Raw genomic sequence first — 13,849 nt, 5'->3', positions numbered from 1 at the left:
AAATAAAAAACAAACTAGAATCTTAGCGTGAATTTTTAAAAGCTACTATAACACTGTCCCCTTTAACATAAATTGCCCTGGCATTTATAAAGCTTTATAAAACGCACATTTTTGTTAAACAATTAAATTGGGTAAATCAGCAAATTAGTGTCTATATGAACTGGCTTTCAGTTTGATTTTTAGTGAATTGACTTTTTTAGGTGAAAATTATTATTATTCTAGCCGTAGTTTGATCAATGTGTGTCACAATGTGCAAATGATGCTAACCCAGACAGTACACCTGAAACAATTGATATGACAAATTTGAGACCTTGAATTGTTTGAATTGGTTATAATAGTCTAGTGGATGATGTATTCCCTATCTTCATTGATATTTAATTTACTAAAGCAGATGCTCCTTGACTTTCAATGGGGTTACATCACAATAAACCCATCGTAAGTTGAAAATATCATTAAGTCCAAAATGCATTTAATATACCTAACCTACCAAACTTTACAGTTTAGCCTAGCCTACCTTAAACATGCTCAGAACACTTACATTAGCTTATAATTAGACAAAAATGATCTAACTCAAAGCTTGTTTTATAATAAAGTGTTGAATATCGCACATAAAATTATGCTTATCACGTTAGCACAACTGTAAAGTTGAAAAATTATAAATTGAAACATCATATATCTGCATAGTGGATCAGTAAAACCTGCCATCTTTATTTCCCCATTTTTATTGGCCTTTTGTTACTTTTTGTATAGTTTGCTCATCCTGTTTCTCTGTAGGGGCTCTAGGTAAAGTAGGTCCTCAACAACTTCATTTTTCCCTCATCTCCTCCAAATTTTGTTTTCTGTTATCTCCAGCTGTTTAAAAATATCTCAGGCCTTACCCTTCCAACTCTTGATACCCTATCTCAACCCATCCTAGGCACTCATGTAGGCTTCACGGACTAGCACATCCATAAGGCTTTAACCAGGCTGCCACGTGAGAATAGAATTGCTCTTTCTTTCTCATGCTTGTACTTATGTGGACTCCAAATTTGATATATCACAAATGCTTTTCTCTTTTATTACTTAAATATTTGTTTCCTTTTTGTCTTGCTCTTTATGTGTATATGGCATGTAGTTAGTAGATGTCTTCATTTTGGTTTAATTGAATTGGCCTCTGATACATATTTTCTTCATAAATGCTGTCTTGGGTTTGGAAAAACCTGTTGGGGTTTGTAAATAGCCCTCTTAATGTTCACCCTTACTACTTAAATGTCTTGCTTCACTATCATATTCTGTCAATAATCTATACAAATAAGATTTTTATTTCTACTCTTCTGACTTTCCCCAGGAATCAAAAAGATCAGAATCTCTTATGGACATTCATCAAAAAAAACTAAAAAATAAGGCTGCTGAAGATAAAAATAAGCCCCAAGAAAGAATACCATTTGACCGTGATAAGGATCTCAAGGTGCATCGGTTTGATGAAGCTCAGAAAAAAGCCCTAATAAGAAAATCTAGAGAACTAAACACCAGATTTTCACATGGCAAAGGCAGTATGTTTTTATAAGTAAGTATATTTCAGTGAGGTATATTTTTATATCAATAAATTTGAACTTCTTAAAAATAAATTTAAAGAAAAAAATTTTTTTTTATATTCACCCAAGGATATTTTTCTATTGATTTTTAGAGAGAATGGAAAGGATGGGGGGAAACAGAAAGAGAGGATTATTGATGGGAGAGAGACACATCAATCAGTTGCCTCCCACGTGTACTCCAACCAGGGCTGGGGACTGAGCCTGCAACCAAGGTACATACCCTTGACCGGAATTGAACCTGGGACCCTTAAGTCTGCAGGCCTTCGATCTATCTACTGAGTCAAACTGGCCAGAGCTAAAAGTAAATTTTGTTGATAAATAATTATGTGTACAAATCTATTTCCTTTTATAGTAAAATAGATTGTAAATCTGCAAATCTTTTTTTTATAAGTAAACTGTTTTGTTTTTTAATTCAGCCTTTGGGGACTTATAAATATTCATGGAAAAGTAGCCTTGTTCTCATAATAACTAACAGGGCATTGCTACTTAAAATTCTGTAATAAACATTTACAGAATTGGAAATTCTGTAATGGAAATGAAAAATGGAAAGGAAGGTGTAAAGCATGAAGAAAGGAGGTTTATTAGTATTTTTTTAATACATGTCTTTATTGATTTCAAGGAGGGAAAGAGAGGGAGAGATAGAAACATCAATGATGAGAGAGAATCATTGATTGGTTGCCTCCTGCATGCCCCCTACTGGGGATTGAGCCTGCAACGTAGGCATGTGCCCTGACCAGGAATCAAACTGACTTCTGGTTCATAGGTCTATGCTCAACCACTGAGCCACATTGGCTGGGTGCTAGGAATCTTTTGATGTCAAATAAGATCACAATTAGAAAAATGTTCATTGCTTTTAAAGGACCTCAAAGTAAGCTTCAAAACCATTACATCATTCATGTATAGTCTAAACTGACAAGGGTTCATAAAGGTGATTAAAAATTACATAAAAACTAATGTTGCTTTTTAAAAATCTTTATGGTTTTTTTAATTGTATGAAACCTATATTTATATTAAAATGAGCTTTAAGGGAAAATAAAATTAGAAATATTTTCCAACTTACTGAATTTTCTTATTCTTCAGGGGGATTTCCCTGTACAATGAAGAAAAGTTGAAGAATACCTTTTTATTGTCTGTCCACCTTTATTCTTTCATTTTAGGTTTCTTAAGTTTAGAGATTACTTTAAAAACCATACAAACTCACCTTGTTCTGTGCATCCTTTAGAGTCTAGAGGAAACATAAAATTGGTGTTTCTTATGTAGAATATAATTTTATGTGTCTTTGGCTTCTGAGAAAGTGTGGGCTTCAATTAATTATTCTGGGGATTCCCCCGCCATGTCCTAATTTTTATGATGGCTCACTGCCTCTCCTCCCCTCCCCATTCCTTCCCTCCCCTTCCCTCTTCTCTCCTCTCCCTCTCCTCTCCCCTCCCTCTCCCTCTCCCCCCTCCTCCCTCCCCTCTTTTCTTCTTTTCCTCTTTTCTCTCTCTTTCTAAAATTAACAAAATTAAATTAAAAAGTCATACCATTAACCATGAGCAGTGTAAAGTGTAAAGCTCAGCTCTTTGATCTCAGCCAAAACTTTGTAAGTCTACAAACTGCTTTGAGATGATCTCACTTTATCCATTTATAAATAAGATTTTTATCTAATTTATTGGGGACAGATCTTTTATATCAATCACAAATAGCCTTTTTTTTTTAAATGAAACTCTGTAATTATAACCACCCTAATGAAGCATTATAAATTTGTAATGCTTTAAGTACTGCCTCTCTGTAAGTGTTAAATAGAAAATTCTAAATAATTCTGTAAGTTATATTTTCTTATAGATTAGTCCTAACTTCTGCTAGTTCTATGTTCTTTTTTGATAAAGCACAAGATTTTAATGGGAAAATCTTCTGATTCCTAGTTCATTTAGGCTTTATTGGAAAAAGTATGTAAAAGTATTAAAAAAAAAAAAAAAAGGCTACCCATTATTATTTTAATCATAGTAGTACAATGATATTTTCTGTGTAAACTGTAGCTTACTCAAGAGGGTTGCTATTGAAAAATGAATTATTCTCCTAAGCAAATTTATGAAAAGGCTTGTTGTCTAAACAGATTGAACAGAGCTACTTTTTGACTAAAGATGTCATTTTAGTGGGTAGTATTATCTAAATACAAAGCTTGTGCATTGCTTTAATTTAACTTTGTTATAATTTTTTTCTCAATGAGAGGAAGAAATGTTATTGCCTATCATCCTTCTATAAATTCCTAACATATTTTTGGGAAATCTGGCATTTTTAAAGTAAAAATGTCATCTTTGGATACTTATTTTTGCTTTGCTCTCATCCTGATGGGGATAGAGTATTACATTTTTACTGTTTATTTCTTCCCTCACCCTTGGAGTGTCCATGCCCTTTGCAAAAGGGGGAAAGCTTCTTTCTGTGACTTACCACCTCACCGCTGCCTCAGATCCAATGCCTCTGCATGCCACCCTGCGTCCAGTTTTAACAAAATGTCAGGCCAGAGGTCGTTTGCCTCATGGAGAGACTAAACCCAGTATAGCAACACTGACATTACAAGAGCAGAGTGACTGTTTGTACAGAATGGAAAGGTAGTCATTTCTTCTGATCTTCAGGCAGTAAATGGCATTATTAAATCGAGTCTCCTGCCCAGCTGGTAGAAAATTGAGACTGTTGACATTTTCTAATAAGAACTTTTTAATGTCCTATACTCCTTGGCCAAGTCTTATAGAACTGTGTGACCTCTTTTGAAACTTAAAAATGAAGAAGACAAAGAACAACACTAAGTTAAAAAGTGAAGCAGCTACTTGACATTCTTTACTGTTGAAGGTGACATTTAAGTTCATTGTACCTGAAATTATAAGATTTTGTCCATTTTTCTAAATTGTCATCTGAAATAAATGCAGAAGTTTCAAAGAGTAACCATCTTACTGATAAATAAATGGTGGCTTTTGCAATTGGGGGAATTGCTGGAGGGGGAAAAGATGAGAAATGATGGTTAAATCCATAATAAGACTGTTTTATCAGATAAATTCTTTTTATAGTGGGTAAAATATAATAAATTAAGCCCTGCTCTAAAAAAAAAAAAAAAAAAAAAAAAATGACCATGTCTTACTAAGCATTTTTAATCAGCTTAACAATAACCCACAACCTTTGGACCAACTTTTCTAAGCATTTTTAATCTTGTTTGGATGTAGGAGCCACTTGACATTTAATCACTAGAACATTTAATGATTCTTTGAATTAGTTTTTTTGAGAAGTGAGGTTAAAATTAACATGATATTGAGGCTTACATGCTCCAGAATAGATAAATGATTATTATATAAGTTATTTGTTTCTTATATAGGGTGGATATGTTAATGTTATTAGATATGTATGAACATGAGAGATAATTTTACAAAAGTCCTTATCAGTTCTCTTTTCACTTATTTTTTGATAATGTTAGTGAAAAAATTCTCTGTTGAGTTATATACCCAAGCGAAAGGATTAACATGGAGGGAAGTGGTTAGAGGTCATACCTAGGTACCATCAAAGCCTAGTCTTCTATTTCAGAATATTAATTTATTTCACTTTGACTTTTGATGCCACCATGTGATTTTAGTCTGCAGTTGCAAAAGGTCATGCTTTTCCTGTTATAGGAGAGGTATATTATTTTGCAGCTTAAAAAATTAATTGTGACTGGAGTGTGTACAAAATGAAAAAGCTATACACTGCTCCTTTCAGTTTTTTCAGTTTGAACTTTACAATTAAAAGACTTTTTAGAAAAGGAGAATTCCTGAGGTGTAATTTTTATGTATAAATAAAGTTTCATCTGTATCTGAGAAGTTGTGGTCTTTTATTAATATTTTGTTTATTATTAGCTTATCTCAAACAGGCAATACTGGTAAAGAGACTATTCTATAAAGATCATTCTGTTCAACCATATCACTGTGGGCTACTGTGAAAAGAAGTGTTTCATTCCAACTTACTTGCCAGGTTTTCCTTATCCCAATATAACTGCATAACTTTTTATTTAGAAATACAGAACGAGACAGACAAATGCTCTGAAAAGCACCATGGCCCGAGGGGCTGCACTGGGTTATAACCAAGGTTCCATTGTTGTATATGTCAGGGTTACCTAACCATTGGTGGGTTTTACTGGATTGGTTGATTATGAGCTTTTTTCTCTGTGTACTTCCTAAATTTTTTTTATGTGTTTTTCTATTATTGGAGATGGTGGGGTGGCATGGGGGGAGGATTCAGGCATTAGCTCTTTTTTTAAGTCCTAATTTTTTGTTATATAGTGTCAGAGTTAGAAACTAAACCATGAAAGGGACTGCTGAAGAAGTGAAAAAAGATTTTTTCAGGGTGGTTTTTCTGTATTTTAGTTGTATTTCCAGTCTGGTACTGGGAGAGTATCAGTGAGCTTCCACTGCCATTTTGGAATCCTGTATATAACTTTTGATCATTTTTATCTTTTGAGATAATAGCTGAAGGCAACACATTTTGCTGAACTCAGCTAAGAATACATAATACTATACCTCATTCACACTACACACTTAAGAAAGTAATTTATTAACCTAAGGTTGATAACATGATTAATTTGATATCGGCCAGCAAATCTACAAATTGTAGCCATTCTTCAGTTTTTACTTAAACTGGATATTTTGTGGTCTTTTAAATTGGTCTTTTCTGCCCACCCGACCCCAACAGCCTTGTATATTGGCTAATAAAATTGTCATTTGAAAACTGGGGTTTTTAGAGTTTAAAATGTTTGCCAGTCAAATCATTCATCAGTAAAGACAAGATTAGAAATCACCAGTCAATTTATATGATGTTAGTTGACTCATCATTCTGTGATGCTTCTAAGAAAATAACATGAAAAGATGGGTCCAGAGATTTCCTTTTACCAGCTAATCATAAAGAACTTTTTTTATCTTTTTAATATATTTTATTGATTTTTTACAGAGAGGAAGGGAGAGGGATAGAGAGTTAGGAACATCGATGAGAGAGAAACATCGATCAGCTGCCTCCTGCACACCTCCTACTGGGGATGTGCCCTTGACTGGAATCGAATCTGGGACCTTTGAGTCCGCAGGCCGACGCTCTATCCACTGAGCCAAACCGGTTTTGGCAAGAGCTTTTTAAAAAGTCACCTATTCCTTACAGTGAGTACATAGCAACAACCAGAAGAACTATTGGGTCGGCAACTAAGTAATTGCGGGTTCCACACATATATGGCTTCAGTTGAATTTTTAGGTTTGCAGACGTAGTACAAATGTAAAACACATTTTGTTATTTGATAGTTGGCTATTCAGCTGTTAATCAGTAAAAAAAGTTTTTTGATATGTTTTGTAGTTTTCGTTTGGCGTTCGTTGAAAAATGGAAAATCAAAAGGAACATTTTCGTCATATTTTGCTTTTTTATTTCCGCAAAGGGAAAAACGCATCGCAAGCTCATAAAAAGTTATGTGCTGTTTATGGTGACGAAGCCTTAAAAGAACGGCAGTGTCAAAATTGGTTTGCCAAATTTCGTTCTGGTGATTTTTCACTCAAAGATGAAAAACGCTCTGGTCGTCCAGTTGAAGTTGATGACGCCCTAATCAAAGCAATAATCAATTCGGACTGTCACAGTACAACACGTGAGATTGCAGAGAAGCTTCATGTATCACATACATGCATTGAAAATCACTTAAAACAACTTGGCTATGTTCAAAAACTCGATACATGGGTTTCTCACGAACTGAAAGAACCACAGTTAACGCAACGCATTAGCAGCTGCGATTTGCTAAAGAAACGTAATGAAAATGATCCATTTTTAAAACGACTGATAACTGGCGATGAAAAATGGGTTGTTTACAACAATATCAAGCGGAAAAGATCGTGGAGCAGGCCAGGTGAACCAACTCAAACAACATCAAAAGCTGATATTCATCAAAAGAAGGTTTTGTTATCAGTTTGGTGGGATTACAAAGGAATTGTCTACTTTGAACTCTTACCACCCAACCGAACGATCAATTCTGATGTCTACATTGAACAACTAACGAAATTAAACAATGCAGTTGAAGAAAAGCGGCCCGAATTGACAAATCGAAAAGGTGTTGTATTCCATCATGACAATGCAAGGCCACACACATCTTTGGTCACTTGGCAAAAATTAATGGAGCTTGTTTGGGATGTTTTGCCACATCCACCATATAGTCCTGACCTTGCACCATCTGATTACTTTTTGTTTCGATCTTTACAAAACTCCTTGAATGGTAAAAATTTCAATAATGATGATGATGTCAAATCGTACCTGATTCAGTTTTTTGCTAATAAAAACCAGAAGTTTTTTGAACGTGGGATTATGATGCTGCCTGAAAGATGGCAAAAGGTCATTGATCAAAACGGGCAATACATTACAGAATAAAGTTATTTAGTTCCATGAAAAAATTGTCTTTGATTTTCTTTTAAAAATCCGCAATTACTTAGCTGCCGACCCAATATATCTTTAGTTCAGCATTTACCAAACTGAGTAATACCTAGGTTTAAAGATGTGGTAAGGGAAGAGATATCTGGTGGGTGGCTGGTGGGGTGGTCAGGTCTTCAGCTGCAGCAGAGGTGGCACTTGCCTAGCATGTTGGAAACCCAGGATGTGGGTGGAGTGGTGACACCGGTGCTGCCTAAGGCAGCATTGTGGGTGGCAGCATTGCAGTGCTGGTGGACAGACCCCTGGTCATATAGCCTCCAGGCCTGCTTAAACTGGCTGTATTATTTTGTTTGCAAGTGACAGCTCTGACTAATATAAGGGAGTTATATTAGTTAAGAGCATAAACTCGAGACAGCAGCCTGGAATCAATTCTTGGTCCTGCCACTAGCTGTATATACTTGAGGAAATTTCTGAACCTATCTCAGCCACAATTTGTCTTAAAATGAGGGCAATAATACTTTACTACAGGGTGCTATGCTAATTGCATATTGAGGCAATTAGCACAAAATTCAGCAATAAATGACAGCTGTCATTATTGTAGACCCCTGAATAGTAGGCCCACTCAGACAAGTTTTATAGACAGACACACTCATTTCTTACGACCTCAGAAAGTTCCTGAACCAGTGAAACCTTTCCTAGGTATATATCTGAAGAAATCCCAAACACTAATTTGAAAAGATATACGCATTATGCCCTAATGGTTTGGCTCAGTGGATAAAGCCAACGTCTGCGAGCTGAAGGGTCCCAGGTTCAGGTTCAGTTTCAGTCAAAGGCATGTACCTCAGTTGAGGCATATCCTCAGTACGGGATTTGCAGGCGGCAGCTGATCAATGTTTCCTTCTCATCAATGTTTCTAGCTCTCTATCCCTCTCCCTTCTTCTCTGTAAAAAAACAATAATATATATATATATATATATATATATATATATATATATATATATATATATATTTTTTTTTTTTTAAAGATATATGAATCCTTATGTTCATTGCAACATTGTTTACAATAGCCAAGATATGGAAGCAACTCAACTGCTGATCAGTAAGTGAGTGGATAAAAACCTGTGGTATACATATTCAATGGAATATTACTTGGCCATAAAAAAGATTAAAATTTTACCATTTGTGACAGCATGGATGGGCCCAGAGGGTATTAAATAAGTCAGAGAAACACAAATACCGCATGATTTCACTTACATGTGGAATCTAAAGAACATGATAAAAAAACAGAAACAGGCTCATAGATGCCAAAAATGAACTGATGGTTATCAGGTGGGAAGGGGGTTGTATACAAATAAGATGAAGGAATTAAGAAAGACAAGTTGGTAGTTACAAAACAGTCATGGGAATGTAAAGTACGCCATGGGGAATGCAGTCAATACGGTAATGACTATCTGTGGTGCCAGGTTGGTACTTGATCAGGGGATCACTTTGTAAATTATATAATTGTCTAACCATAACTACTCTATGTCTGAAACTAATACAAAATAATGTTGAATATAATTAAAAATAAATGTATATGTTACATTTTTTTAAATCCTATACTTATCAGGACTCTTGGAAGCAAGTGGTAGAAACCTCTCTCAAACTGGCTGGCTTAAAAACAAAAAAAGATAATTTATTCACTCATGTAATAAATAGTACAGAAGGTAGCCCTGCCTTTAGATACAAGTGGCTCTGGATGCCCAAATTATGTCATTGGGATTCTGTCTGCCTCTCAGGGTCTGGAGGAGTGGCCTTCAAAAGGCATGTCCACCTGGGTCCTCAGAATGTGACCTTATTTGGAATACAGGTCTTTGCAGATGAAATTAAATCATAGCTCTCAAGATGAGATCATCCTTGATTTAGGAAGGACCTTACATCCAATGATTGTATCCTTAGAAGAGAAAGAAAAGGAAGATTTGAGACGCAGAAGCGCACCAGGAAGAAGGTCATGTGAAGATGGAGGCAGAGACTGGAGTTCGGTTGCCACAGCCAGGGAACTCCAGCTGCCAGCAGCTGGAAGAGGCGAGGAAGGATTATCCCCATGAGCCTTCAGAGGCAGTGCGGCCCTGCTGACGCCTTGATTTCAGACTTATCTTCAGACAGGTGAGAAATAAATTCTGTGATTAAGCTACCAAGTTTATTGTAGTTTTTTTCAGCAAATTCGCCTTCGTTTCTTCAAGCCCAAGATAGGGCCTGGCGTTTGCAACTTCTAGCTAATCATCGTTAGGAAGGGCGCAGGTGGGCCATTAGGTTTGTCAGCTCTGCAGGTTTCAAGTCTCTGTACCATATGATTCTAAAGGAAACTGGAGGTACTGTTACCAAAAAAAGTAATATATTCTGTTCAGAAAGAAATTTGAAAACAAACAAAAAAACTACAATCAGAAAAAAGTCCGACATGGAACAGTTAAAAATGGATTTTTTAAAGTGTTGTCAAGTAGAGGTAGTTCTTCAATGAATAGTTGCTTATAATTAGCAATCAAATGTTGCCATGGTCCTGCTGGCCTTCTATATTTAGATAATCTGTAAATATATCATTCTAAAGAGAATGAAAGGTGGGGGTGAGGAGGTTCCCTTTCATAAGAAACCATTGCTAAATGAGCTTTGTGTGCGCTGCCTTGCAAGCAATTGAGCTTCAGTGTGGACAGTAATGGCATTAATTTAGTCATTAATAAGACAAATTATACTTATTAGGGTATGAGCTTTGAGTTCTCAATTGTAATACAGAAAAGCATTCAGGAGTCATTTAGATCAACTCAGTATGTAGCTGTAGCCAAAAATAATTAATTAAATAAGTAAATAAGTAAATAAATAAGCAAGCAAACTAGCGAAGTATGAGAGAAAAAATACAAGAAAAAAATGTGCTACATTTGGACAGACCTATGGTGTGTCTACCTAGAAAATTGTTTCCTGTTTTAGTTTCTATACCTCAAGAAAAGACATAATAGAGAAGGAAGAGGTGTAGAGAAGAGCAACTAAATTGATTAGCTCTTCTCAACAAATATTTATCTAACTTCCACTAGCAAAGTCATAGTTGTGGTCCTCCACTCCACAGGCTGTGGACAGACAGGTCCAGGAATGAGCAGGAACAGTGCGGTGGGTGCAGCAGGCATAAGCCAAGGAGGCACAGGCCTGCTTAGATCACAGAGGAGCCATCTGGCCGGGCGGGAGGGAGAGAAGGCAGCACAGGGCGGTGGGCTTGTTGTATGTGTATGTTTGGGAGCGAGAGAGTCCAGTTTGAAAGGAAGTAGCAGTGGAGGGGAGAGCTGGGGTAACTGAGAGAAAATAATCTAGCGAAAAGGCTGGGGTTAAAGGATGTTGTCTAGGGGTTGGCCTTAAATAAATAGGAAGAAGAACACCACATCCTCCAAAAATAGAGAAAAGGGTATGGAGGTGGTTATGGGTATAGATAAATTGTTAGGTAAAGTTTATAAAGTTAAGGGAGAGTATACCTGACATACTTAATTTGCTAAAGTAGAAATTTTTTTTAACCTTTTGGGTGTTGAGAATCTAAGGAAAATTATAGATGTTTCACCTCTCAAAAATGCACATTTCCAAAATTTTTACACATAATTTCAGTTTCCCAACCTCCTGCATCCCAACCATGAACTACAGGTAGAGAGCCTGGGTTCCACTCAGATGAAACAGGCCATTTGCTGAGAGTAAGGGGTTGGAGGCTGGAAGGTTTGGAATGAACACTGAAGAGCAAGCAAGAGGGACCTGAACAGACACACAGAGGAGAGACGAGTTGCCGCGTTGAACCAAATTTTGGGTGTTGAGAGAAGTGGAATGCCCACGAGGGAACGCAATGACTAAGCTACATTCCAGATGGGTGGGGAAGAAGAGAGGCCAAGAGAAGAGGGACAAACTGGGAGGCAGGGCTGCATGAGCTGGGAGGGAAGCTACCTCACACTATGCAATGACAACCAAGGTCCTTGAGGCCCAGGTCAGGTAGCTCAGGTGGTTAGAGCTTTGTTTCCAACATGCCAAAGGTGTGGGTTTGTCCCTGGGCAGGACACATATAAGAATCAGTGAATGCATAAATAAGTAAAACAAAGAATCAATGTTTCTCTCCCTCTCTTTCTCTCAAATCAATCAATAAATTAAAAACAATTTAAAGTGCTTGAAAAATTGAAAAACCCTTCCTGGAGGTAGGCTCATTGGATCTGTTGTAGGTAGTCCTAACCTATCTTCCCTCTGTGGTCCCATTGGGCCTCCTCTGCACTTCTTCGCCACTTGCTCTTCTCTCTTCACATACAATCATGCTCAAGTCTCTCCCATGTGTAAAACAACAACAAACTTTCCTTCAAGAATAAGTTCAAGAGTGGAATTAAAGCTCCATATGTTATAGGAAGTTCTAAACAGACACAAATACAAAGAAGACATTTCAAATCAATGTATGGAGGGGGTGGGAAGGAGAATAAATCACTCAATCGATGATGTTGAGTCTCCTGGGTAGACATATGGGGGGAAATAGTTTGGATCTCTTTCTCACACTGTTCAGCAAAAAAATTCCAGATAAATTAAAAATTTAAATGTAAAAAAAAAGATGAAAACATAAAAATAGAAGAAAATGTGGGAGATTTTACTTTTATTATGTCAGAATTGTCAAGAATTGCTCAAGGATAACATAACATCCAAAATTTAAAGCAATTCTGCATAAAGAGCACAGTCAAAAGACAAATGAATATTTGCAACTGACATCATAGACAAAAGGCTACTCCCCTTAGAATTTGAATAGCTGATAGGAAAAATTCAACAAGAAAAAATCAGCAAGGCAATACATAAATAAGCAAAGTTTATAAATACACAATTCATAGAAACAAACTGGATCTTCAAATATATGATAAGGAACTCAACCATATTCATGAAAAAATTCAAATTTAAATTACGCTGTGAAGTAATTTTTCACCTAATAGATTAGCATATGAAAAAATGTTAACACATCCTGTGTTGGTAAGGGTGGTGGGAAACGCATTCTCTCATTCATTGCTAGTAGGAATGCAAATTGGTGTGTGTCTCTGGAGGGAAATGTGCCAATATCTATAAGTATAATATACAACAGAACTGTATTTCCACTGCTAGGAATTTATCCTACAAATACACTTGCACAAATATAAAATGACATGTTGTCTTTAATTGAGCATTATTTGTAATAAGAGATTGGGAATCATTTTAATATCCATCAATGGGGGACTAGTTAAGTAAATTGTTGCCTCCATTCTATAGAACACAACCTGCTGGTCAAAAAAATGAGTCATGAAGACGTGAACACAGAGCTCACGAACAGCAAGGATGCCTCCACTCTTCAGGAGCCACTGGAATCAGTGTCCGGATAAATATACAGAATATATATCTCTAAGATATAGTAAATGAAAATACTGAAGTGCAGAATAGTGTGTTACCAAAAACTATATAATAAATAAAGGCCCTAACCAATCTGGCTCAGTGATTGGAGTGTTAGCCCAAGAACTGAAGGGTCTTGAGTTCGATTCTACTCAGTAGCAAGTTCAATCTCCAGCCCTGCGTTGGCATGTGTGAGAGAGGCAACATATTATCTGTCTCACATCAATGTTTCTCTCTCTCTCTCTCTCTCTCTCTCTCTCTCTCTCTCTCTCTCTCTCTCTCTCTCTCTCTCTCTCTCTCTTTCCCTCCCACCTCCCTTTCACTCTCTAAAATCAATGGGGAAAAAAAATACTTGGTGATGGTCAAAAAACTATGGTACATCTACACAATGGAATACTATGCTGCCATAAAAAAGAAGGAATTCTCATCATTTGCAGCAACCTGGATAGAACTAGAGAACATCATGCTGAGTGAAATAAGCCAGTCAATGAAAGAGAAAT

General features: G+C 36.4%; 1 protein-coding gene across 7 annotated transcripts in view; it reads left to right on the top strand.

Annotated features, from left to right (window-relative positions):
* The window catches only part of GPALPP1 (GPALPP motifs containing 1), a 31,945-nt gene extending 21,808 nt beyond the window's left edge, over window positions 1-10,137 (top strand). For 3 of the 7 annotated variants that reach the window (XM_045588668.1, XM_036456198.2, XM_045588669.1), the window contains 2 exons: window positions 1,328-1,546; window positions 2,655-3,265. In XM_045588668.1, the coding sequence (XP_045444624.1) occupies window positions 1,328-1,546 (219 nt within the window). In that variant the 3' untranslated portion in view covers window positions 2,655-3,265. Of the gene's footprint in view, window positions 1-1,327; window positions 1,547-1,666; window positions 1,698-2,654; window positions 3,266-9,742; window positions 9,767-9,869 lie in introns of those variants that run through there. The other 4 variants (XM_036456199.2, XM_036456200.2, XM_036456203.2 and 1 more) reach the window with 4 other exon arrangements.
* Window positions 10,138-13,849: the final 3,712 nt, after the last annotated feature.

Source organism: Pipistrellus kuhlii, unplaced genomic scaffold (assembly GCF_014108245.1).
Source record: "Pipistrellus kuhlii isolate mPipKuh1 unplaced genomic scaffold, mPipKuh1.p scaffold_m20_p_3, whole genome shotgun sequence".
NCBI lineage: Eukaryota > Metazoa > Chordata > Mammalia > Chiroptera > Vespertilionidae > Pipistrellus > Pipistrellus kuhlii.
Note: the sequence above shows the minus strand (reverse complement) of the source record. Positions and strands in the feature narration are given on the sequence as shown.